The sequence below is a fragment of the Coregonus clupeaformis genome, chromosome 23, assembly GCF_020615455.1.
Source record: "Coregonus clupeaformis isolate EN_2021a chromosome 23, ASM2061545v1, whole genome shotgun sequence".
In the NCBI taxonomy this organism is placed as follows: domain Eukaryota; kingdom Metazoa; phylum Chordata; class Actinopteri; order Salmoniformes; family Salmonidae; genus Coregonus; species Coregonus clupeaformis.
The window spans coordinates 23366245-23392049 of NC_059214.1; the positions used below are offsets into that span (position 1 = coordinate 23366245).

A 25805-nucleotide genomic window follows, 5' to 3' on the forward strand; every position below is an offset into this window, starting at 1 on the left:
CGGACAAGAGTAGGAAACCAAAAATCCTATCTGTTTGTTATCCCTATTTCATATCAATTAGCCTACTGTACAGTTCATATCTGGCAAAAACAACTTCATCAATTAGAAATGACACTAAGCAGAACTGATGACTGGATTATAGTTAGTAGGTTATCAGATTTGCAAAAGTGATCTGATTTCAGCTTTTTTAACAAGGCAAAAATGTTGTCTGCCAGTCCACATTAGCCTTTCGAATGAGAATATCATTGATGGGCATCACTTGCTCTCCAAATGTATAGGAAATGGGTGCATTTAGGATTTAGTACACATGTAAAGGCGAACATGACACATTTTCTGCAGGTCAGGTGTTTATGTGTTTTTGCTGAAGCATGGAATGTGCATGTGTTGAACTTCTAAATATCTGTTGTGTAAATTGTGTAAACTCTTTTTTGATTATTCATGGGACTAATATTGTGAGTTTCACAGTATATAGACCTGTAGATACCATAACTGTTGACTAACCAACGCCCCATGTATTTTGGCCTGAGGCGTTTCACTGGTATGAGCCCAGCTCATAGTCCTTTGGTGTCAGGTGATTACCACGAGACCATGGTCTTAATCCTTTCTGACCCTACTTATAGAGGGCACATACATTGGAGGCTTTTATAGCGTTCATGAGACTGACCGGATCACAGTCTACTTTCTCTCAGGCTGTCCTTCATAAATTACATTTATGACTCTAGCCAAATGCTGAATAAACAACTGAGGAGCGTTACAAATGTGATTCCATACCCTTTAGGAGAAAATAATTGAGTACGTAATTGCTGTGAACTGGTGTACAAACTGATTTGTGAGTGGCCAGAAGAGGACCAGAGTGTTGAAGATGATCAAGGCGCTGGTGCTAGGGTTGGTTTGTTTTGTGACATTTCCTGACTCTACAGAGGCTCAGTTTCCTCGATTCTGTAGCACGGTGGAGGGGATCGTCTCAAAGCAGTGCTGCCCTGCTCTCATTTCTGATCCTGCTAATGTGTGTGGAACTTTATCTGGACGAGGAAACTGCTCTGACATCAGAGTCAGTACCAAACCCTGGGGTGGACCATATAGGTTGAGAAATGTTGATGATCGAGAAAGGTGGCCTACCAAATTCTTCAATAGGACATGCAGGTGCTCTGGTAAGTAAAAGTAAAATGAAGTGTTACATTTAAAGGGGTGCTGTTGCTACATCCATTTTTGGACTTGTGAATTAATGATATGTAGCCATTGAGTCTTGGAGAAAATAACTTATAAATGCCTCATGAGCTTATTTAAACTGTTGTACCCCATCAGAACCCAAAATATTTACATTTTACATTTTAGTCATTTAGCAGACTTACAGTTAGTGAGTGCATACATTTTTCATACTGGCCCCCCGTGGGAAACGAACCCACAACCCTGCCATTGCAAGCGCCATGCTCTACCAACTGAGCTACAGGGGACTGTAATCTTGTTTTACTCCAATGTTTGTATATAAAGTGAACATAAACAAACACTATAGACTAAAAACATGATTAAGCTCTGTCTAAGAACTTGAGAGTGGTTACATTTCTCCAGCCCAATCCTTCAGATTTTTATCGAATCAGGGGCAACTTTTTCAACTGCTGATTGCGGCTTTAAGTGTTAAATAAATGATTTACTGTTTTCAGTAAATCAGTGTTCACTATTGCATAATATAGGTTTTTGTTTGGATCACATTAAAACCTAAAATAACAATTGAAAATTGCTAAAGGGCAACTTGCCCACTTTTTCATCCTCATATTGATTATCTCCAGCACCAAACCAGTGTCTACATATGTCAAAACGGCACGTTTTTATGATCTGTGGTTAAAAGGATGAGAAGAGAGGTGCTTCTCTGTGACATCCCATTGTAGGATTAAAAGTAAGAAAAACAGGGATTTTCAAAACCTGCAATGAGTTTCCAGCCAGAGGGAGGGTATTTTCTTGCTCCCCACATCACCGTGAATCTCATAGTGTTTGAAAATCACTGTTTTTAAAATGTTGATGACATCATCAGGTAGAACTTTTTAACGTAATATTTTTTTATACAAAACATAGAAATATGCCATTTTCACATACAGTATTTAGACACTAGTTTGGTGCTGGAGATAATGAATATGAAGTTGAAAGTGGCGGAGTTGCCCTTTAAGTGGGAATTGTGATAATTGGGAATTGTGATAATTGGACTGTTCCCATAAGTATATGGAATGGTCCACATGTTTGACTGTTCCCATATACTTGATTTACATGATCTATATTCCCTTTATGTGTCTAGGTAACTTTGGTGGCTTCGACTGTGGCCAGTGTAAGTTTGGCTGGACAGGACCAAACTGTGACGTGCGTAAAGCCCCGGTGGTGAGGAAGAACATCCACTCTCTGACTCCAGCGGAGCTTCAGGAGTTCCTGGATGTATTGGACCGGGCCAAGAACACCATCCACCCAGACTATGTAATCGCCACACAGCACTGGCTGGGCCTGCTGGGGCCCAATGGAACCCAGCCCCAGTTCTCCAACATCTCCATCTACGACTTCTTTGTGTGGCAACATTACTATTCTGTCAGAGACACACTTTTAGGTAAAACACCCATTGATTATTTTCTAATTTCATACGTTTATAGATTAAATAAATAATTTCAATATATTTCAATATATAGCAGTGTTGCAGTTCTTGACATAAAACAATGCGCCTGGCACCTACTACCATACCCTGTTCAAAGGCACTTAAATATATTGTCTTACCCATTCACCCTCTGAATGGCACACATACACAATCCATGTCTCAATTGTCTCAAGTCTTATTAAAAAATGTTTTTAACCTGTCTCCTCCCCTTCATCTACACTGATTGAAGTGGATTTAACAAGTGACATCCATAAGGGATCATAGCTTTCACCTGGATTCACCTGGTCAGTCTATGTCATGGAAAGAGCAGGTGTTCTTAATGTTTTATATACTCAGTGTATATTCAATTACATTCAACCTTCAAACTAATCCCTTCTTGGTTGGAACATGAATGAAAATGAAAGCCAAATGTTATAAATTACTCACTTGCTGTGTTACTTATTTACTAGTTATAAGTTATATAATACTCTCCAATCTCCATGTACTGTATAGATAGCAGAAGAGAACATTCAGAAGTTGCTCATGAAAAACCTTGTGTTTCTCTCTAGGTCCAGGTCATCCTTTCAAGGCCATTGACTTTTCCCACAAAGGACCAGCCTTCGTCACCTGGCACAGATACCACCTCCTCAGTCTGGAGAGAGACCTGCAGGTAAGAGTGGGTTTAAATGATGACGAGAAAGACATGAAAATCAGCTTCAAACATTGATGAGAATAAAAGTAAACCTTTCCTAAATTCTGCAGAGACTGACTGGCAATGAGAACTTTGCTGTTCCATACTGGAACTTTGCCACAGGGCAGACTGAGTGTGACGTCTGCACAGATTCTCTCCTGGGGGGACGCAACCCAGAAGACCCCTCCCTCATCAGTAACCAGTCCAGGTTCTCCAATTGGGGGGTGGTGTGTGACAGGTGCATTTTTGGAAAGAAATGAGTTAAAAACATTGTGGGCAGGTTTCCTGGAAACAGATTAAGGCCTGGATTCAATCAGATCGAGCGTTAACCAGTGTTAACCACTGTTGGCCGACATCTGCATAGCAGATGTTTTGGCGGGGTTGAAGGTGGAACTGTGGTATGAGCTGACATATCGGTGAGCGGCTGCTCTTGTGTATCACAAACCACTTCATTATTATCCCTACTGGTTTGAAGTTCCATGTTAGAAATATTGACTCTCAAATGTCAAACCATTAATGTGTTAGTCTCAGTGTTGATTTTAGCATGTCAATCTTGGTGGGGCAAACTCAACATTTAAAAAAAAATGCATGCCAGCAAAGCCACTACACAACACAAAACAATACATTAATTGCACTATAACGGTGACAAACGGTGCCCACAAACTGTTAGGGCCTACATAAATCTGTCTTTTCAACATCACGGAATGAATACTTACCACCGCTACACCTGGCTATCAGCGGAGCCTCATCTGGCGGCGAAAAAGTTCATTCAGCCTCATTTACTGCCTTTTTAAAAACAACATCTGATATCAAATCAAATCAAATTGTATTGGTCACATACATACATTTAGCAGATGTTATAGCGAAATGCTTGTGTTCCTAGCTCCAACAGTGCAGTAGTATCTATCTTGAAGCTTTTCACCTTCTCCACTGTGGTCCCGTCGACGTGGATAGGGGAGTGCTCCCTCTGCTGTTTCCTGAAGTCCACGATCAGCTCCTTCGTTTTGTTGACGTTGAGGGAGAGGTTATTATCCTGGCACCACTCCGCCAGGGCCCTCACCTCCTCCCTGTAGGCTGTCTCGTCGTTGTTAATCAGGCCTAGTACTGTTGTGTTGTCTGCAAACTTGATGATTGAGATGGAGTTGCGTGTGGCTGACTTGCTTAAATAAGTAGGGTTTCTACTGACTCCTTGTGGATTTGTGTAACTCGATAAAAACCTCATTCTCCTTCAATAATAACTAATGCCGACATCGGTTTTGACTTTTGAACCATACACAAACATTATTACATTTATGTTCAGTAGATTCATAATGTTTGTTCTTATATCATTAACACTAAGCTCTAAGTATAAGCAAGTGCAAGCAAACGAGCTGCGACGAGGTAGGCCTTCGTTCAGCACTTTCAAAATGGATAGAAATTCAGAAAGATTCAGCAAGATGTTGAGGCATTAACTTTACTCTTCTTTAAGTCACCACAGAGAGAGAGAGAGAGAGAGAGAGAGAGAGAGAGAGAGAGAGAGAGAGAGAGACAGTTAGCCTACCATTTGAAGTATTTTATTAGGCCAATGTGGTCTAAAAGGGAAGGAAAATACAATCAAGAGGATCCACTTTTATAGAAAATAGGCCTATACCGATGCACAGACAGCACATTGCGTAAACAAAACAACCCTTGCAATATCAACTGGAATTACATGGGTCTGTTACTTAAGTTTCACTGGCAAACATGGTTAAAGACCCAACAACATTATAGTATCCCCTCCTCGTGGAGAAAAGCACATGAGCTAATTATAATTCACAAAGTAAGCAAAACAAAGAAATGCATTATTCCAACATTGCCTAAAATAATGAATAAAACACTAGTGAGACAGACCTACAGTACATTCGGAAAGTATTCAGATCCATCGACTTTTTCCATATTTTGTTACGTTACAGCCTTATTCTAAAATGGATTAACTCGTTTTTTCCCCTAATCAATCTACACACAATACCCCATAATGACAAAGCAAAAACAGTTTTTTTGAAATTTTTGCAAATGTATATATAAAAAACAACAACAGAAATATCACATTCTCATAAGTATTTAGACCCTTTACTCAGTACTTTGTTGAAGCACCTTTGGCAGCGATTACAGCCTTGAGTCTTCTTGGGTATGACTCTACAAGCTTGGCACACCTGTATTTGGGGAGTTTCTTCCATTCTTCTCTGCAGATCCTCTCAAGCTCTGTCAGGTTGGATGGGAAGCGTCGCTGCACAACAATTTTCAGGTCTCTCCAGAGATTTTTGATTGGGTTCAAGTCCTGGCTCTGGCTGGGTCACTCAAGGACATTCAGAGACTTGTCCCGAAGCCACTCCTGCATTGTCGTGGCTGTGTGCTTAGGGTCGTTGTCCTGTTGGAAGGTGAAACTTCGCCCCATTCTGAGGTCCTGAGCGTTCACAAGAGAAAGCATCCGAGCGAGCGAAACAGCGCCCCTCTGTCTCCCTACGTGTAGGCCATCTATCAGATGCTGTCTGGTTCAAACGAGTATTGTTGCCGCCCGTAGCATTGAAAGCTAGGGAAGCCAGCAAGCATCTGGCCTCCCTTGACAAAAAAAGTATACAAAATTAGTTTTACTTAATTCTCCATACTGCTCAATGATCATAACGTTGATTCTGATCCAACCATTAATTCATCCATTGTTGTGCCAAGGCCTGAGAGGGTGGAAGTTCAATATATAACTACAGTGGGGAGAACAAGTATTTGATACACTGCCGATATTGCAGGTTTTCCTACTTACAAAGCATGTAGAGGTCTGCAATTTTTATCATAGGTACACTTCAACTGTGAAATCCAGAAAATCACATTGTATGATTTTTAAGTAATTCATTTGCATTTTAGTGCATGACATAAGTATTTGATACATCAGAAAAGCAGAACTTAATATTTGGTACAGAAACCTTTGTTTGCAATTACAGAGATCATACGTTTCCTGTAGGTCTTGACCAGGTTTGCACACACTGCAGCAGGGATTTTGGCCCACTCCTCCATACAGACCTGGCTAGGCCACTTCAGGACCTTGAGATGCTTCTTACGGAGCCAGTCCTTAGTTGCCCTGGCTGTGTGTTTCGGGTCGTTGTCATGTTGAAGACCCAGCCACGACCCATCTTCGATGCTCTTACTGAGGGAAGGAGGTTGTTGGCCAAGATCTCGCGATACATGGCCCCATCCATCCTCCCCTCAATATGGTGCAGTCGTACTGTCCCCTTTGCAGAAAAGCATCCCCAAAGAATGATGTTTCCACCTCCATGCTTCACGGTTGGGATGGTGTTCTTGGGGTTGTACTCATCCTTCTTCTTCCTCCAAACACGGCGAGTGGAGTTTAGACCAGAAAGCTCTATTTTTGTCTCATCAGACCACATGACCTTCTCCCATTCCTCCTCTGGATCATCCAGATGGTCATTGGCAAACTTCAGACGGGCCTGGACATGTGCTGGCTTGAGCAGGGGGACGTTGCGTGCACTGCAGGATTTTAATCCATGACGGCGTAGTGTGTTACTAATGGTTTTCTTTGAGACTGTGGTCCCAGCTCTCTTCAGGTCATTGACCAGGTCCTGCCGTGTAGTTCTGGGCTGATCCCTCACCTTCCTCATGATCATTGATGCCCCACGAGGTGAGATCTTGCATGGAGCCCCAGACCGAGGATGATTGACCATCATCTTGAACTTCTTCCATTTTCTAATAATTGCTCCAACAGTTGTTGCCTTCTCACCAAGCTGCTTGCCTATTGTCCTGTAGCACATCCCAGCCTTGTGCAGGTCTACAATTTTATCCCTGATGTCCTTACACAGCTCTCTGGTCTTGGCCATTGTGGAGAGGTTGGAGTCTGTTTGATTGAGTGTGTGGACAGGTGTCTTTTATACAGGTAACAAGTTCAAACAGGTGCAGTTAATACAGGTAATGAGTGGAGAACAGGAGGGCTTCTTAAAGAAAAACTAACAGGTCTGTGAGAGCCAAAATTCTTACTGGTTGGTAGGTGATCAAATACTTATGTCATGCAATAAAATGCAAATTAATGGATTTTCGTTTTAGATTCCGTCTCTCACAGTTGAAGTGTACCTATGATAAACATTACAGACCTCTACATGCTTTGTAAGTAGGAAAACCTGCAAAATCGGCAGTGTATCAAATACTTGTTCTCCCCACTGTAGATGTAGAAGGCTAATGTTAACTAGCTAACGTTGCCCATGAATGGAAGCTAGGCTAGCGAGCAAGCATTTTAGCCAGGTAGCCTAGGACAACAAAAAATAAAAGCGTGTACTGTATGACAGAGTGATAGACCGTTTTGTCAACATGAAAGCGAGGAGCATGGCATTGGAGTCAATATGCACACAGAAATCAGATCCATGGAGGGCCACATCATATTTCGCTTACGTTGATTGGACTAAATTGTTTTTGGTATCTTTTAGTTGTCACTGTATTAAACTAAGCAGAGGTGATTTTATGATGTTGAAGTTGAAATGGTGCGGAATAGTGGAATAGTGGAGGCAGTTCCTGTTTTCTTTGCAACTTGCAGTATTTGTATTTATTAAGGATCCCCATTAGCTGACATGACATTACATTTCATAACACTTTACCCAATTAATTTAGTGTGTTCCCTCAGGCCACTACTCCACTATCAAATATTTACAATCCAACATCCATGTGTATGTGTGTAGTGTGTGTGTCTTATCATGTGTATGTGTCTGTGTCTGTGCCTGTGTGTCTCTTCATAGTCCCCAGTAACTCTCTGTGGTTGTAAATCAATAGTTGTTTAGTGGTCCGGAAATGTTGGAAACATTAATTTGAAAACAACGCAAATATCACAACACATAGGTTGTAATTTGGCTTTGTTTTGGGGGGGGCTTCCCCAGTGATTTTGCCCATGCACCGCTACTGATAAGAGGCAAGCTGTAATTTCGATGAAGACTAATGAACGAGCTCAGATGCACGATATTACTATTTGTTCAGCACTTTTGTAATGGACAGCGACAGAATTCAGAACATGGGCCGTGACAACATGACAACATGGCAACATGGCAGCAGCACAACATGGTAGCAGCACAAACATGGTACAAACATTGTTTGGCGTAGTCAACAGCACAAAAGGCATAAAGGTAGAGACAAAATACATCACGCGAAGCAGCCACAAGTGTCAGTAAGAGTGTCCATGATTGAGTCTTTGAATGTAGAGATAGAGATACAACTGTCCAGTTTGAGTGTTTTTTGCAGCTCGTTCCAGTAGCTAGCTGCAGCGAACTGAAAAGAGGAGCAACCCAGGGATGTGTGTGATTTGGGGAAGTTCTCAGGGGGAGAGGGACCAAATTCTTAGGGTGAGACAAATGGGCTACTTACAGTTTACTACACAACATACACTTAGTATTACTTTCTTACCTACAGTATACATATCACCCTGGCATATTACTTCATTTATGCAGCAGCATACAAGACTTACGCCTATTTTTGGACTCACCGTTGCTGTGCTGTGCTCACTTCAAATCAAATAAGAAATCTAATCAAATTGGATTTGTCACATGCTTACTTACAAGCCCTTCACCAACAATGTAGTTTTAAGAAAAATAAGAGTTAAGAAAAGATTTACTAAATAAAGTAAAGTAAAAAAATTAAAGAGTAACAATCAAATAACAATAACAGGGCTATATAAAGGGGGTACCGGTACCGGGTCAATGTGCGGGGGTACAGTTTAGTTGAGGTAATTGAGGGGGGGGGGGGGGGGTCAATGCAAATAGTCCGGGTAGCCATTTGATTAGCTGTTCAGCAGTCTTATGACTTTGGGGTATAAGCTGTTAAGAAGCCTTTTGGACCTAGACTTGGCACTCTGGTACCGCTTGCCATGCGATAGCAGAGAGAACAGTCTATGACTAGGGTGGTTGTAGTCTTTGGCAATTTTTAGGGCCTTCCTCTGACACCACCTGGTATAGAGGTCCTGGATGGCAGGAAGCTTGGCCCCAGTGATGTACTGGGCCATACGCACTTCCCTCTGTAGCGCCTTGCGGTCGGAGGACGAGCAATTGCCATACCAGGCGGTGATGCAACCAGTCAGGAATGCCCTCGATGGTGCAGCTGTAGACATTTTTGAGGATCTGAGGACCCATGCCAAATCTTTTCAGTCTCCTGAGGGGGAGGTTGTTGTGCCCTCTTCACAACTATCTTGGAGTGTTTGGACCAAGGGAGGTGTTTAGTCCAAGGGTCCTTAGCTTAGTGATGAGCTTTGAGGGCAATATGGTGTTGAACGCTGAGCTGTAGTCAATGAACAGCGTAGGTGTTCCTTTTATCCAGGTGGGAAAGGGCAATGTGGAGTGCAATAGAGATTGCATCATCTGTGGATCTGTTGGGGCGGTATGCGAATTGGAGTGGGTCTAGGCATTTCTGGGATGATGGTGTGATGTGAGTCATGACCAGCCTTTCAAAGCACCTCATGGCTACAGACGTGAACAGGAAGGTGGTGCGGCGGTCCTTCTTGTGGGCAAACTTGTCATCCAACTTTGTCATCAAAGTCTTGCATTCTCTGGATTTATGGTGCTTTCAAGACAACTGAGAACTCTGAAAAAAACTAGGTTGAATCATGACGTCAGTGATCTTCAGGTCGGAAAGTCGGAGCTCTAGAAAGTGACCCGAGTTCCTGACCGTTGAAAATGTATTTTCCCAGTCGGAGCTCTTTTTTTCCGAATTCCCAGTTGTCTTGAACGCACCAAAGTCAGAGATTTCCCAGTTCTGAGTTCTGAGTTCCCAGTTGTTTTGAACCCGGCAGAAGTCATGCTGGATTGACAGCATGGCCAATGTATTCAACCTTTTCTGGCCCATAGTGTTGCGTGTGAATGTTTATCCTTTTAAGCTTGGAAAAGAGACCCTTCCACACAGATGTTTTAAATCCTTAAACCCAGACTTGGACAACGCACCCTCTCCACCGAATAACAGGCAGGGGACGCAAAATAGTGATTGCTTTGCATCGCAGTGAGCTGCTGATTCCTTCCAAACCACTCATTGTTGAATTTGAGATTTCCGACTTGTTGTGCAATGTTTATGTCCAATAGCAGAAGAGCACAAATACGTTTTATCTATAATTTCTCTTCACATGACAAGGATTGAAAAGGACTTGCCAGTAGATTGTCAACGTGATTCATGATGGCGACTGCTTGTCTAGCTAGCTCGCTAGCTAAGATTTTGCATTAAGTATGATGTTGACATGATCAGTCCAATCAAAGCTACGGTAGATATAACATGATTAGACGTCATTTTATCTGTGGCCAATGACCTTGAGCCTTCTTGGACGGGCACTCTAATGTAAATCTATGGCAGCTCCCAAGGGGGCTTGAACTGTCTATCTCTCCCTGAAGAATCTGCGGCGACGTAGTGTCCCCGTGAGTGACAGAACAATGAGCCAATCACAGCGCAACTAGAGAAAATGACCTTTTAATGTTTTTGCTGCTTGCCACTCCACCACAGAAAGCACTGAGCTAGGCTGAAACGCCTGCATTTTGGAGCTGCCGTTTTATTTTTATTTTATTGTTTGCAAACTGATATGTAACCAAAAATATGTGCCAAAATAGGCCAATTATATATATATATAATACTTTTTTTTTTTATAGCTAGACAGGTAGAGTTGCCAGTGATTAGGCTAATGCATGTTTTCATGTTAATTTGGCTGGGGGGATTTATGCCTATGAGTCTAATTTGTAACGCGGCTCCATGTACTTTGCGGGTGCATGGGATTTGTCGGATTACAGTTGGGTGTGGTTTTGTTGCATCCAATGGCAGTCTCTGCGATAACGCAACGAGCCACTTGTGGATTTGACCGATCTAACGCAGATCCACCTTCGACACCGCCAAAACAACGATACGTGGATGTCTTTCTGAGTGAATCTAGCCCTAAACCTAGTCCTGGACTAAAAAACATGTTCAATTAAGAATTTTCATTGAAAGTGCTTTTTAATCAAGGACTAGGCTTAATCCATGTCTGGGAAACCAGCCCTGTATGTACTATACCTGTGCTGTTTATGCTTTGTGCGCTGGTTTTTATACTACTGGGTACATGTTCATCATGTATTTTGTACCAGACTCACTGTCCTAAAATGTTGCTTGAATTTTTTTCCCTCCCCAGCCTGGATGAATATAACCGCCTGGTCACTCTCTGTAATGGGACCAGTGAGGGACGCATTAGGAGAGGTCATATGGGTGGCGTGAGGACCAACATGAGTCTGCCCACCATGAATGATGTCAGGAGCTGTCTAAACATCAGAGACTTTGACAACGCTCCCTTCTACACTAACTCTACCTTCAGCTTCAGGTGACCTAAACTATTGACACTGACCTGGGACTTTACACATAAGGTATTATCCAATAAAGTAAAGTTGAGTAAACTGTCTAAATTGCATTGTTTCTGACTTCCAACTGTAATTTGTTTCTATACAGGAATGCTCTTGAAGGCTATGACAAGCCAGATGGAGAGGCAGAGCTTGACTCCTCAGTGAACAACCTGCACAACCTGGTCCACTCCTTCCTCAATGGAACCAGTGCTCTGTCTCACTCTGCAGCCAATGACCCCATCTTTCTAGTAATGATCTAGTTTGTACAATTGCTTATGAGTCCATGTATTTCAGTAATGTATTTGACTGTCATGTGGGATAAAGTAAACAATTTTGTAGTTAGTCAGTTTTCTGTGCAGAAGATGCCTAAATGTTTGATATCACTTTACATTAAGTTTTCCCTATTGCTATGTAACTACACAGCAATAACTGTAATAACAACATAGTAGTTACTATGTAATTACATGATAATAGAATTGAAGTGGTATCAGTTATTACACAATTGGAACAAGGACTTTGTAATTCACATCCACTTGCTGAAGGTTATCCCACTGATGTTATTAAATATTTTCTTGTTCCACTATGTAACTAGAGTTTTGTAATTACACGTTTGAATGTCACCTGTGAATTACCATTTTAATAACGTGAACCAATATGTGACCTTGTTACTATACTATACAGTGCCACTACCATCAAATCCACAGGTAATACCAGGGTTGATACCATCTTGATGTAATTATGTAAATAGGCTAGGACCTGGTAACAACAATTGTAACAAGGCACACCCTGTCATTAACTACTGGTTATTTTAAATACATGTATTTCTGTGTTATTACCTGCTTCTAAGGTTATACCAAATAAAAAGTAATGTAAGAACAATGTAGTGGCATAGGATATACTTGTAAATACCATGTACCAAGCCATGACCAAGCAACTTAATGTGAAGTGAAACCCAGTAGGTAATAATGCATTTCATTACTATGTAGTTAGTATGTAACAGCCTCTCAGGTCCTAGCCTATTTACGTCATTAGATCAAGATGGTATCAACCCTGGAATTACCCTTGGATTTGATGGCAGCGTAGTTACGTGTAACAAGGTCATATTTTGGTTTGGGTCATTATTAGCATGGTAATTCACAGGTGACTTTCAAACGTGTAATTACAAAACAGTAGTTACATAGTGTAACAATAAAATGTGTAATAACATTAATAATTATATACGTGGAATAACCTTCAGCAAGTGGATTTGTAGTTACACAGTCCTTGTTCCAATTGTGTAATACCTGATACCGCTAAACCCTATTACAACATAAATGCATAGCAATAACTATGTTGTTACTTTAGTGTTACTACAGTTATTACTATGTAGTTACATAGTTATAAAGGGCAATTTAATGTAGTGTTGGCAACTTAATTTAAAGTGTTACCAAATGTTTTAAAATTACATAACTCTCTATCGCTTTAAAGGTGCTTCATACATTCACTGATGCCATTTTTGATGAGTGGATGAGGAAATCTGTTCCATCAAACTCCAGTTTCCCCGATGAGATGGCCCCCATCGGTCACAACAGAGATTACAACATGGTGCCATTCTTCCCTCCTGTGACCAATGAAGAGATTTATGTGGCTTCTGATCAATTGGGATATTCTTATGCCATTGACCTGGAGGGTTAGTGATTTCACAGTCATCTTTGCAATAAAATTAATCGTCATCAACTTTTTCTTTTTTTATTAGCAGGTCAATGAAATAAGAAAGCTCTCATAAAGGTCTTGTTTGCATTAAATCTCTCTTCTTATATCCCTTCCTCAGCTACAGACGGTGGATTTGTGTTTGTGCTGGGGTCCACTCTGGGTGGTGTTTTCCTGGGTCTCCTGGTTCTTCTACTCATCTTGGTCCTCTACTTGCAACAGCGCAGGAAACGTGGCTTTGAACCCCTTATCAATGCACAGTTCACCAACAAAAAGTACACAGAGGAAGCCTAAACAGTAGGTACACTTTGGGTTAATATCCTTGGTGCTTCTCATGTTGAAATGTACCCCAGTACTAAATTGGTAGCACTCTGTCATACCAGACATTATTGATGGGAATTTACAGTACAATGTATTAGAGTGCTTTGCTTCTTCTTTTACCTACACTACCCTGTTCTTGTTCTGTTAAAAAAAAGAACAGAGCATACAGTAGGACAATTTGTTTATGTGAAATGATTTAATAATATGATTATATTTTCACCTATACTGTATCCATTATTACCTAAGATTGACATTATCCAGTTTTTGTCCCTAACTGAATAATCTGTTATAATACACTGCTCAAAAAAATTAAGGGAACACTAAAATAACACATCCTAGATCTGAATGAATGAAATAATCTTATTAAATACTTTTTTCTTTACATAGTTGAATGTGCTGACAACAAAATCACACAAAAATGATCAATGGAAATCAAATTTATCAACCCATGGAGGTCTGGATTTGGAGTCACCCTCAAAATTAAAGTGGAAAACCACACTACAGGCTGATCCAACTTTGATGTAATGTCCTTAAAACAAGTCAAAATGAGGCTCAGTAGTGTGTGTGGCCTCCACGTGCCTGTATGACCTCCCTACAACGCCTGGGCATGCTCCTGATGAGGTGGCGGATGGTCTCCTGAGGGATCTCCTCCCAGACCTGGACTAAAGCATCCGCCAACTCCTGGACAGTCTGTGGAGCAACGTGGCGTTGGTGGATGGAGCGAGACATGATGTCCCAGATGTGCTCAATTGGATTCAGGTCTGGGGAACGGGCGGGCCAGTCCATAGCATCAATGCCTTCCTCTTGCAGGAACTGCTGACACACTCCAGCCACATGAGGTCTAGCATTGTCTTGCATTAGGAGGAACCCAGGGCCAACCGTACCAGCATATGGTCTCACAAGGGGTCTGAGGATCTCATCTCGGTACCTAATGGCAGTCAGGCTACCTCTGGCGAGCACATGGAGGGCTGTGCGGCCCCCAAAGAAATGCCACCCCACACCATGACTGACCCACCGCCAAACCGGTCATGCTGGAGGATGTTGCAGGCAGCAGAACGTTCTCCACGGCGTCTCCAGACTCTGTCACGTCTGTCACGTGCTCAGTGTGAACCTGCTTTCATCTGTGAAGAGCACAGGGCGCCAGTGGCGAATTTGCCAATCTTGGTGTTCTCTGGCAAATGCCAAACGTCCTGCATGGTGTTGGGCTGTAAGCACAACCCCCACCTGTGGACGTCGGGCCCTCATACCACCCTCATGGAGTCTTTCTGACCGTTTGAGCAGACACATTTGTGGCCTGCTGGAGGTCATTTTGCAGGGCTCTGGCAGTGCTCCTCCTGCTCCTCCTTGCACAAAGGCGGAGGTAGCAGTCCTGCTGCTGGGTTGTTGCCCTCCTACGGCCTCCTCCACGTCTCCTGATGTACTGGCCTGTCTCCTGGTAGCGCCTCCATGCTCTGGACACTACGCTGACAGACACAGCAAACCTTCTTGCCACAGCTCGCATTGATGTGCCATCCTGGATGAGCTGCACTACCTGAGCCACTTGTGTGGGTTGTAGACTCCGTCTCATGCTACCACTAGAGTGAAAGCACCGCCAGCATTCAAAAGTGACCAAAACATCAGCCAGGAAGCATAGGAACTGAGAAGTGGTCTGTGGTCACCACCTGCAAAACCAGTCATTTATTGGGGGTGTCTTGCTAATTGCCTATAATTTCCACCTGTTGTCTATTCCATTTGCACAACAGCATGTGAAATGTATTGTCAATCAGTGTTGCTTCCTAAGTGGACAGTTTGATTTCACAGAAGTGTGATTGACTTGGAGTTACATTGTGTTGTTTAAGTGTTCCCTTAATTTTTTTGAGCAGTGTATATAAATTTTTTTATATTATGCATTTAAATATTTATTTCTTGAAATTACAAATGTAAGTCATCAAAAATCGCAAAGCAATTATTATCTTTTTAACAAATATTTATTTGCATGAAAGAGTAACAAAACACAGATGCAACCATTTGAATTGCATTAAAAAACTGTAAGGCATATTTGTTTGTACGGTCTTTATGTTAACTAGATCATCAACCTTACAGTGGCTTGCGAAAGTATTCACCCCCCTTGGCATTTTTCCTATTTTGTTGCCTTACAACCTGGAATTAAAATAGATTCTTTGGGGGTTTGTATCATTTGATTTACATAACATGCCTACCACTTTGAAGTGGTCCCGTGTAGCTCAGTTGGTAGAGCATGGCGTTTGCAATGCCAGGGTTGTTGGTTCGTTTCCCAAGGGGGGCCAGTATAAAATAAATAAATAAATAAATAAAAATTGTATGCACTTACTCTGGATAAGTCACTCTGGATAAGAGCTTCTGCTAAATGACTAAAATGTAAATGTAAAAGATGCAAAATATGTTTTATTGTTAAACAAACAAGAAAAAATACAAAAAAACAGAAAACTTGAGCTTGGATAACTATTCAATACTTTGTAGAACCACCTTTTGCAGCAATTACAGCTGCAAGTCTCTTGGGGTATGTCTCTATAAGCTTGGCACATCTAGCCACTGGGATTTTTGCCCATTCGTCAAGGCAAAACTGCTCCAGCTCCTTCAAGTTGGATGGGTTCCGCTGGTGTACAGCAATCTTTAAGTCATATCACAGATTCTCAATTGGATTGAGGTCTGGGCTTTGACTAGGCCATTCCAAGACATTTAAATGTTTCCCCTTAAACCACTCGAGTGTTGCTTTAGCATTATGCTTAAGGTCATTGTCCTGCTGGAAGGTGAACCTCCGTCCCAGTCTCAAATCTCTGGAAGACTGAAACAGATTTCCCTCAAGAATTTTCCTGTATTTAGCGCCATCCATCATTCCTTCAATTCTGACCAGTTTCCCAGTCCCTGGCGATGAAAAACATCCCCACAGCATGATGCTACCACCACCATGCTTCACTGTGGGGATGGTGTTCTTGGGGTGATGAGAGGTGTTGGGTTTGAGCCAGACATTTGCCTTGATGGCCAAAAAGCTCAATTTTAGTCTCATCTGACCAGAGTACCTTCTTCCATATGTTTGGGGAGTCTCCCACATGCCTTTCTGGCCACTCTTCCGTAAAGCCCAGCTCTGTGGAGTGTACGGCTTAAAGTGGTCCTATGGACAGATACTCCAATCTCCGCTGTGGAGCTTTGCAGCTCCTTCAGGGTTATCTTTGGTCTCTTTGTTGCCTCTCTGATTAATGCTCTCCTTGCCTGGTCCATGAGTTTTGGTGGGTGGCCCTCTCTTGGCAGGTTTGTTGTGGTGCAATATTCTTTAAATTTTTTAATAATGGATTTAATGGTGCTCTGTGGGATGTTCAAAGTTTCAGATATTTCTTTATAACCCAACCCTGATCTGTACTTCTCCACAACTTTGTCCCTGACCTGTTTGGAGAGCTCCTTGGTCTTCATGGTGCCGCTTGCGTGGTGGTGCACCTTGCTTAGTGGTGTTGCAGACTATGGGGCCTTTCAGAACAGGTGTATACAGTTGAAGTTGGAAAGTTTACATACACTTAGGTTGGAGTCATTAAAACTTGTTTTTCAACCACTCTACAAATTTCTTATTAACAATCTATAGTTTTGGCAAGTCAGTTAGGACATCTACTTTGTGCATGACACAAGTAATTTTTCCAACAATTGTTTACAGACAGATTGTTTCACTTATAATTCACTGTATCACAATTCCAGTGGGTCAGAAGTTGACTGTGCCTTTAAACAGCTTGGAAAATTCCAGAAAATGATGTCATGGCTTTAGAAGCTTCTGATAGGCTAATTGACATCATTTGAGTCAATTGGAGGTGTACCTGTGGATGTATTTCAAGGCCTACCTTCAAACTCAGTGCCTCTTTGCTTGACATCATGGGAAAATCAAAATAAATCAGCCAAGACCTCAGAAAATAATTTGTAGACCTCCACAAGTCTGGTTCATCCATGGGAGCAATTTCCAAACGCCTGAAAGTACCACGTTCATCTGTACAAAAAATTGTACGCAAGTATAAACACCATGGGACCACGCAGCCGTCATACCGCTCAGGAAGGAGAAAGCGTTCTGTCTCCTAGAGATGAACGTACTTTGGTGCGAAAAGTGCAAATCAATCCCAGAACAACAGCAAAGGACCTTGTGAAGATGCTGGAGGAAACAGGTACAAAAGTATCTATATCCACAGTAAAACAAGTCCTATATCGACATAACCTGAAAGGCCACTCAGCAAGGAAGAAGCCACTGCTCCAAAACCGCCATAAAAAAGCCAGACTACGGTTTGCAACTGCACATGGGGACAAAGATCGTACTTTTTGGAGAAATGTCCTCTCGTCTGATGAAACAAAAATAGAACTGTTTGGCCATAATGACCATCGTTACAGTGAGGGAAAAAAGTATTTGATCCCCTGCTGATTTTGTACGTTTGCCCACTGACAAAGAAATGATCAGTCTATAATTTTAATGGTAGGTTTATTTGAACAGTGAGAGACAGAATAACAACAAAAAAATCCAGAAAAACACATGTCAAAAATATTATAAATTGATTTGCATTTTAATGAGGGAAATAAGTATTTGACCCCCTCTCAATCAGAACGATTTCTGGCTCCCAGGTGTCTTTTAAACAGGTAACGAGCTGAGATTAGGAGCACACTCTTAAAGGGAGTGCTCCTAATCTCAGCTTGTTACCTGTATAAAAGACACCTGTTCACAGAAGCAATCAATCAATCAGATTCCAAACTCTCCACCATGGCCAAGACCAAATAGCTTCCAAGGATGTCAGGGACAAGATTGTAGACCTACACAAGGCTGAAATGGGCTACAAGACCATCGCCAAGCAGCTTGGTGAGAAGGTGACAACAGTTGGTGCAATTATTCGCAAATGGAAGAAACACAAAATAACTGTCAATCTCCCTCTGCCTGGGGCTCCATGCAAGATCTCACCTCATGGAGTTGCAATGATCATGAGAACGGTAAGGAATCAGCCCAGAACTACACAGGAGGATCTTGTCAATGATCTCAAGGCAGCTGGGACCATAGTCACCAAGAAAACAATTGGTAACACACTACGCCGTGAAGGACTGAAATCCTGCAGCGCCCGCAAGGTCCCCCTGCTCAAGAAAGCACATATACAGGGCCGTCTGAAGTTTGCCAATGAACATCTGAATGATTCAGAGAACTGGGTGAAAGTGTTGTGGTCAGATGAGACCAAAATCGAGATCTTTGGCATCAACTCAACTCGCCGTGTTTGGAGGAGGAGGAATGCTGCCTATGACCCCAAGAACACCATCCCCACCGTCAAACATGGAGGTGGAAACATTATGCTTTGAGGGTGTTTTTCTGCTAAGGGGACAGGACAACTTCACCGCATCAAAGGGACGATGGACGGGGCTATGTACCGTCAAATCTTGGGTGAGAACCTCCTTCCCATTGAAAATGGGTCGTGGATGGGTATTCCAGCATGACAATGACCCAAAACACACGGCCAAGGCAACAAAGGAGTGGCTCAAGAAGAAGCACATTAAGGTCCTGGAGTGGTCTAGCCAGTCTCTAGACCTTAATCCCATAGAAAATCTGTGGAGGGAGCTGAAGGTTCGAGTTGCCAAACGTCAGCCTCGAAACCTTAATGACTTGGAGAAGATCTGCAAAGAGGATTGGGGCAAAATCCCTCCTGAGATGTGTGCAAACCTGGTGGCTAACTACAAGAAACATCTGACCTCTGTGATTGCCAACAAGGGTTTTGCCACCAAGTACTAAGTCATGTTTTGCAGAGGGGTCAAATACTTATTTCCCTCATTAAAATGCAAATCAATTTATAACATTTTTGACATGGGTTTTTCTGGATTGTGTTGTTGTTATTCTGTCTCTCACTGTTCAAATAAACCTACCATTAAAATGATAGACTGATCATGTCTTTGTCAGTGGGCAAACGTACAAAATCAGCAGGGGATCAAATACTTTTTTCCCTCACTGTATGTTTGGAGGAAAAATGGGGTGGCTTGCAAGCCGAAGATCACCATCCCAACCGTGAAGAACGGGGGTGGCAGCATCATGCTGTGGGGGTGCTTTGCTGCAGGAGGGACTGGTGCATTTCACAAAATAGATGGCATCATGAGGAAGGAAAATTATGTGGATATATTGAAGCAACATCTCAAGACATCAGTCAGGAAGTTAAAGCTTGGTCTCAAATGGGTCTTCCAAATGGACAATGACCCCAAGCATACTTCCAAAGTTGTGGCAAAATAGCTTAAGGACAACAAAGTCAAGGTATTGGAGTGGCCATCACAAAGTCCTGACCTCAATCCTATAGAAAATGTGTGGCCAGAACTGAAAAAGTGTGTGCGAGCAAGGAGGCCTACAAACCTGACTCAGTTACACCAGCTCTGTCAGGAGGAATGGGCCAAAATTCACCCAACTTATTGTGGGAAGCTTGTGGAAGGCTACCGAAACATTTGACCCAAGTTAAACAATTTAAAGGCAATGCTACCAAATACTAATTGAGTGTATGTAAACTTCTGACCCACTGGGAATGTGATGAAAGAAATAAAAGCTAAAATAAATCATTCTCTCTACTATTATTCTGACATTTCACATTCTTAAAATACAGTGGTGATCCTAACTGACCTAAGACAGGGAATTCTTACTAGGATTAAAACTCAGGAATTGTGAAAAACTGAGTTTAAATGTATTTGGCTAAGGTGTATGTAAACTTCCGACTTCAACTGTATATACTGAGATCATGTGACACTTAGAATGCACACAGGTGGACTTTATTTAACTAATTATGTGACTTCTGAATTGGTTGCACCAGATCTTATTTAGGGGCTTCATAGCAATGGGGGTGAATACATATGCACGCGCCACTTTTCCGTTATTTTTTTTAAATAATTTTTTTAAACAAGTAATTTTTTTCATTTTACTTCACCAATTTGGACTATTTTGTGTATGTCCATTACATTAAATCCAAATAAAAATCCATTTAAATTACAGGTTGTAATGCAACAAAATAGGAAAAATGGCAAGAGGGATGAAGGGATGAATACTTTTGCAAGGCACTGTATTGGCTTGAAACAGTTTTCCAACTCCAAGCAAGATATTATCATGATCTTATTTTTTTTGTTATAATAGAATGCATTTGATTGTACGAAATGTTGATGAATAACGTTTCTGAAACGTTTGTTTTTTACATTACTTTTGCTGATCCATAAACATACAAGACAAAATATAGCAAAAATATTACCATTAAAAGTGCAATAATACAAAAAAATAAAATCTGCATCCTGCGAGATCATTATTCATAATAAAGAATCTTATTTTAAGGACACACTGACAAAGAGACAAACTGTTTTGTTCTCCATTATTTTGCACATCATCATCATTTGCCTTACATTCATACAAGGTGAACACTAATACTGGTTTATCAAGAGGCAACGAAGCAAGCTCACAATTGATATGCTGCAACAAGTCCAATAAGAGATGAAGGATATTAATATAATACTGGCTAACTCCCTTGATATGTATGCTTAGCTTAGCTGGCCATTGTGGTTTACTGAGTTGACCGGCCGGCCCTCTGAGAACACTATACTTCTTGAGACTGGTTTTGTTGGCTAGCGTTTGAGGGGGGAAATACAGTACGCCCCCTTCAGTAATGCCGATCTTTTCCCAGTCTCTGTAGGTACGCTCTACTGCCTATCCTCACTGGAGCATTCAACCCTGTCCAGACACTCTCTACATTCTAAGATTCTCATTTCACAGGTGGCTGTGGTCGGCTTTGAGCCTGTCTCCGCAGACAGAACCACTCAGGCGCCAGAGATAAATGCAGGGGCCTTTTTTGCCTTTGGCATTTTTAGTCTTCAATGTGCTATGTTTTTACCTACTACAATTTGGCACGTCATCTCCTCTTGATCCTCATTCGTTCTCTCCTGTTTTCAGTAATGAATAACTACATATAAACAACATTTGGTTTGAATCAATGTTATGTGTACTGTAATTTCATCAGATCTACTTATGAATTATAAAGACATTAGTGGTTACAGGTAAATACAGATGTTGACATTAGCTCACTTGACATTAGAGATATTTAAGTGCATTAACTTTAACTGCACATGTATCTTCCATAAAACGGATCAATGAATGATCATGTCAATAAATGTTGGAAATCTGGAAATCTGAGGGCCTCAAACAGCTAATTTAGTTCATAAGAAGCTTGCTAGAATTGTTAGAACATGGTGTCATACTGTATCTAAATGTGCCTTCATAATGACAGATGGGAAGTTAAAGACATCACATTGCAGGTAATGAAAACACTAGATGAACATATGCTTATGAAGTTAAGCATGTGCAGTTAAAAAAAAAGTTGAATTAACATTGAAAACATTTCAATCCTGAGTTATCAGGTAAAGGTTAATATCTGAGGATATTACAAATATAACCTCGCACCAAAAATGCAGGCCGATCCTTTCTAAATGGTTGGCCATTCTTTTATTCTATCCAATTATGGGAAAATCTGACATAGTGGATATCACCATATAACATAACCTAAGGCAATCTTTCTGATGAGGTTAATTGTGGTATGATAACATCTGCACTCAAAAGAACAGAATGCAGTAAATGATAAAAACTCATATTAGATACACTACATGACCAAAAGTATGTGGACACCTGCTCGTCAAAAATCTCATTCCAAAATCATGGGCATTAATATGGAATTGGTCCCCCCTTTGCTTCCATTCAGCCACAAGAGCATTAGTAAGGTCGGGCACTGATGTTGGGCAATTAGGCCTGGCTCGCAGTCGGCGTTCCAATTAATCCAAAAGGAGTTTGATAGAGTTGAGGTCAGGGCTCTGTGCAGGACAGTCAAGTTCTTCCACACCGAACTCGACAAACCATTTCTTTATTGACCTTGCTTTGTGCACGGGGGCATTGCCATGCTGAAACAGGAAAGGGCCTTCCCCAAATGGTTGCCACAAAGTTGGAAGCACAGAATCATCTAGAATGTCATTGTATGCTGTAGCGTTAAGATTTTCCTTCACTGGAACCAAGAGGCCTAGCCCGAACCATGAAAAACAGCCCCAGACCATTATTTCTCCTCCACCAAACTTTACAGTTGGCACTATGCATTCGGGCAGGTAGCATTCTCCTGACATCTGCCAAACCCAGATTCGTCCGTCGAACGGCCAGATGGTGATGCGTGATTCATCACTCCAGAGAACGCGTTTCCACTGCTCCAGAGTCCAATGGCGGCGAGCTTTACACCACTCCAGCCGACGCTTGGCATTGCGCATGGTGATCTTAGGCTTGTGTGTGGCTGCTAGGCCATGGAAACCCATTTCATGAAGCTCCCGACTAACAGTTCTTGTGCTGACGTTGCTTCCAGAGGCAGTTTGGAACTCGGTAGTGAGTGTTGCAACTGAGGACAGACAATTTTTACGCGCTACGTGCTTCAGCACTCGATGGTCCCGTTCTGTGAGCTTGTGTGGCCTACCACTTCGCGGCTGAGCAGTTGTTGCTCCTAGACGTTTCCACGTCACAATAACAGAACGTACAGTTGACCTGGGCAGCTCTAGCAGGGCAGAGATTTGACAAACTGACTTGTTGGAAAGGTGGCATCCTATGACAGTGCCATGTTGAAAGTCACTGAGCTCTTCAGTAAGGCCATTCTACTGCCAATGTTTGTCTATGGAGATTGCATGGGTGTTTGCTCGATTTTATACACCTGTCAGCAACGGGTGTGGCTGAAATAGCCGAATCCACTAATTTGAAGGGCTGTCCACATACCTTTGTATATGTAGTGTATGAGTTATACAATATCTTACTTTTCATTTTCTGTCAATGTAGAAAAAGAATCAATAATATTTAAAGCAGATGAACCAAGGAAGAAATAAACAATTAATGGGAAAGCCATACTGCATCTATGGTATTTTTCTGTGATTTTGGGGTACTCGCGTTTGTTTTATGCATGAAAAACTACACTGCTGACCTGTCAACAAGTACAATACCTGCCAGCTGAGATCACCTTATACCATAGTAGACGTTCTAGTTCTAACTTCTGATCACCTCTTGGTGCAACCTCTCCACAGTCCCACAGTGGTACAACATAATAATCTTCTATAGCATAAAAAAAATAGACCAAAAGTGCAATGACTTTTTCTCATGGAGATCTAATAACATCTGCCTTATGCCAGAATAAAGTAATTCCTTTGGGCTTCTTGAACAATGTTTGACGGTGGATCATCTGTTTCTATCTTGGAGTGACGGGAGTCATGTGAAGTCCTGCCTAAGGATGGCACCAATGACCAGACATTTTGGGAGGAGGAAGGGGGATCCAGGATGCATGACTGCTGTCTCCAGAGCAGAGAAGACCCCTCTATCTATCCGAGAGGCCAAGGCTGCCTGAATACTGTCTGCTTGACTGTAGCTCCAGTCTGCTTGAGTAGAAAAACACAGGGTAAAGAGAGATCTTTCTGTCCACGTTGGGTGAGTTCCCCTAGCATTATCTCCATAGCCTGTGCAGTACCAGGGCTGAGAGAGCCAGGCTGGCCGGCAGGGCTGCTGAGGGGGCAGGGTGTGTGGCTGCTGCTGAATCCTCCACTGGTCCACTCCCGCTCCGGTCCGCTCCCACCACCGGTGCCTCGGTGCTGGCAAAGACAAACTCAGTGACGCAGGCCTCTGTGCAGCCGCTGCCACTGCCCGAGCCACTGCCCTCGTCACCTGGACAACAGCACAGGAACACAGAGGGCACAGTAAGCAGTCAATAAATATACAGAGAGAGGAACTGACAGAGAGAGGACTATTGATTTAAAATACACTTTCAATGTTGAAGTGACCACATGAATACAGAAATAATTAGTATAACTACAAAAACAAACACATTTTTTTCAAATACAAATACGGTAGGTATACTGGGAAAAACTGTATGGCTATAGTATTTCTTAACAATATAATATATATTTTTAAAAAATGTGTGGAGTGTTACTTACTTGAGTCTTGAAAGTAGATATCATTGCCATTGTAGGCATTTTTTAACTTGTTTGTCATCACTCTCAGAGCCATGATCTGCTGGCGAATGAACGTGTCCGGCCTGGTGATGTCCACGCCCACCTCTGGGTTATTCACCTGATTGGTCAATCCGTCTTTCATAACCTCCGGGAAATACCTGCCAGGCAGGACAAAAAAAGATGCCTTATCATTTCATATGTACTATAAAGAGTTACCATAGTTACCACTGAAATCCCCTGAAACAGTTTTTCATGAAAATCATGTCTTAAGCACACCGAGGGAAACCAATTCATTAGGCAATTAGCAGAACATTGAAGCAACACACTGAGGAGTAATGCCAGAGCGGTTAATGACACTCGACAGCCTCATTAACCCTTAGCCTACAATTTCTGCAGCCCCGTGGAAATCAATTAAGATAATACAAAAATCCCCATCAAAATCCATCTGTTTAAGCTAGAGATATCTGTTTTTTTGCATGGGCTGGGTTTCAATCCACCGCATCCGCCGATATTAGCCTTCCGCATCTGCAGTGAAAGGTGGTAGAGCTAGAGCGGTGTTTGTCAGACCATGAGACATCCAGTATAAGGGATCTTCTCACGAAAACATCTGTATCGTCTGAACGGTTTGGCCACAAGCCTCACAAGACTTGTCTGAAGTCTGTACAGCCTCTTCTGCCAACTTCTGTCTGTAGCGTCCGAACGGTTTGGGCTACACACTAATATGTCGTGTGAAGGTCCCCGGTACCAGTTTAAAAAATGAATGGAAGTACAGTATTAATGGAGATAGTTTAGTGCCTAAAATAAGGGGATAAATACATGTAAAAAAATACTTACAAATAGTTTCCTGATTTTCTTATATCTCTCAGATATAGGACAGACACTTCAGAACAAACTTCCTTTAGATTATTTTGGGGGGCTATCTGTTGTTCCATGTAGTTCATCTGTTATTCAACTCGTTTCTATTGTCTAATAGCAGTAATGCCAAATTCAATGTTTCATCAAATAATTGTTTTATATATTTTTTTGATACATTAAGGGGTCTTAAAATTCTAAATCAAATAGCTAAATGGTCCTTGGTACGACCAACTTAAAACAATTCCATATGTTAGATTAGAACCCCACCCCCACCCCCCAGTTTAGACAGGGCTTAGACTCTAGAGGGTTT

General features: G+C 41.9%; 2 protein-coding genes across 3 annotated transcripts in view; one reads left to right on the forward strand and one right to left on the reverse strand.

The window, feature by feature from the left end:
* The first annotated feature begins 663 nt into the window (after positions 1-663).
* On the forward strand, positions 664-21810 carry LOC121536738 (L-dopachrome tautomerase-like). 2 transcript variants are annotated; one of them, XM_041844227.2, is made up of 9 exons: positions 664-1151; positions 2288-2587; positions 3181-3281; positions 3374-3540; positions 11437-11622; positions 11748-11889; positions 13109-13310; positions 13452-13627; positions 21310-21810. In XM_041844227.2, exons 1-8 carry the CDS (start codon positions 863-865, stop codon positions 13622-13624), a joined length of 1560 nt encoding a protein of 519 aa, XP_041700161.2. In that variant the 5' UTR covers positions 664-862; the 3' UTR covers positions 13625-13627; positions 21310-21810. The 2 variants fall into 2 exon arrangements, with proteins under 2 accessions (XP_041700161.2, XP_045062524.1); XM_045206589.1 differs by having other exon boundaries at positions 21399-21810.
* A 1581-nt stretch (positions 21811-23391) lies between these two features.
* LOC121536737 (glypican-6-like) overlaps positions 23392-25805 on the reverse strand; it is a 104458-nt gene continuing 102044 nt past the window's right edge. Inside the window, exons 8-9 of the mRNA XM_041844226.2 lie at positions 24623-24798; positions 23392-24353 (exon numbers count right to left, since the gene is read on the reverse strand). Of these exons, the coding sequence (XP_041700160.1) occupies positions 24136-24353; positions 24623-24798 (394 nt within the window). The 3' untranslated portion in view covers positions 23392-24135. The remainder of the gene's footprint in view (positions 24354-24622; positions 24799-25805) is intronic.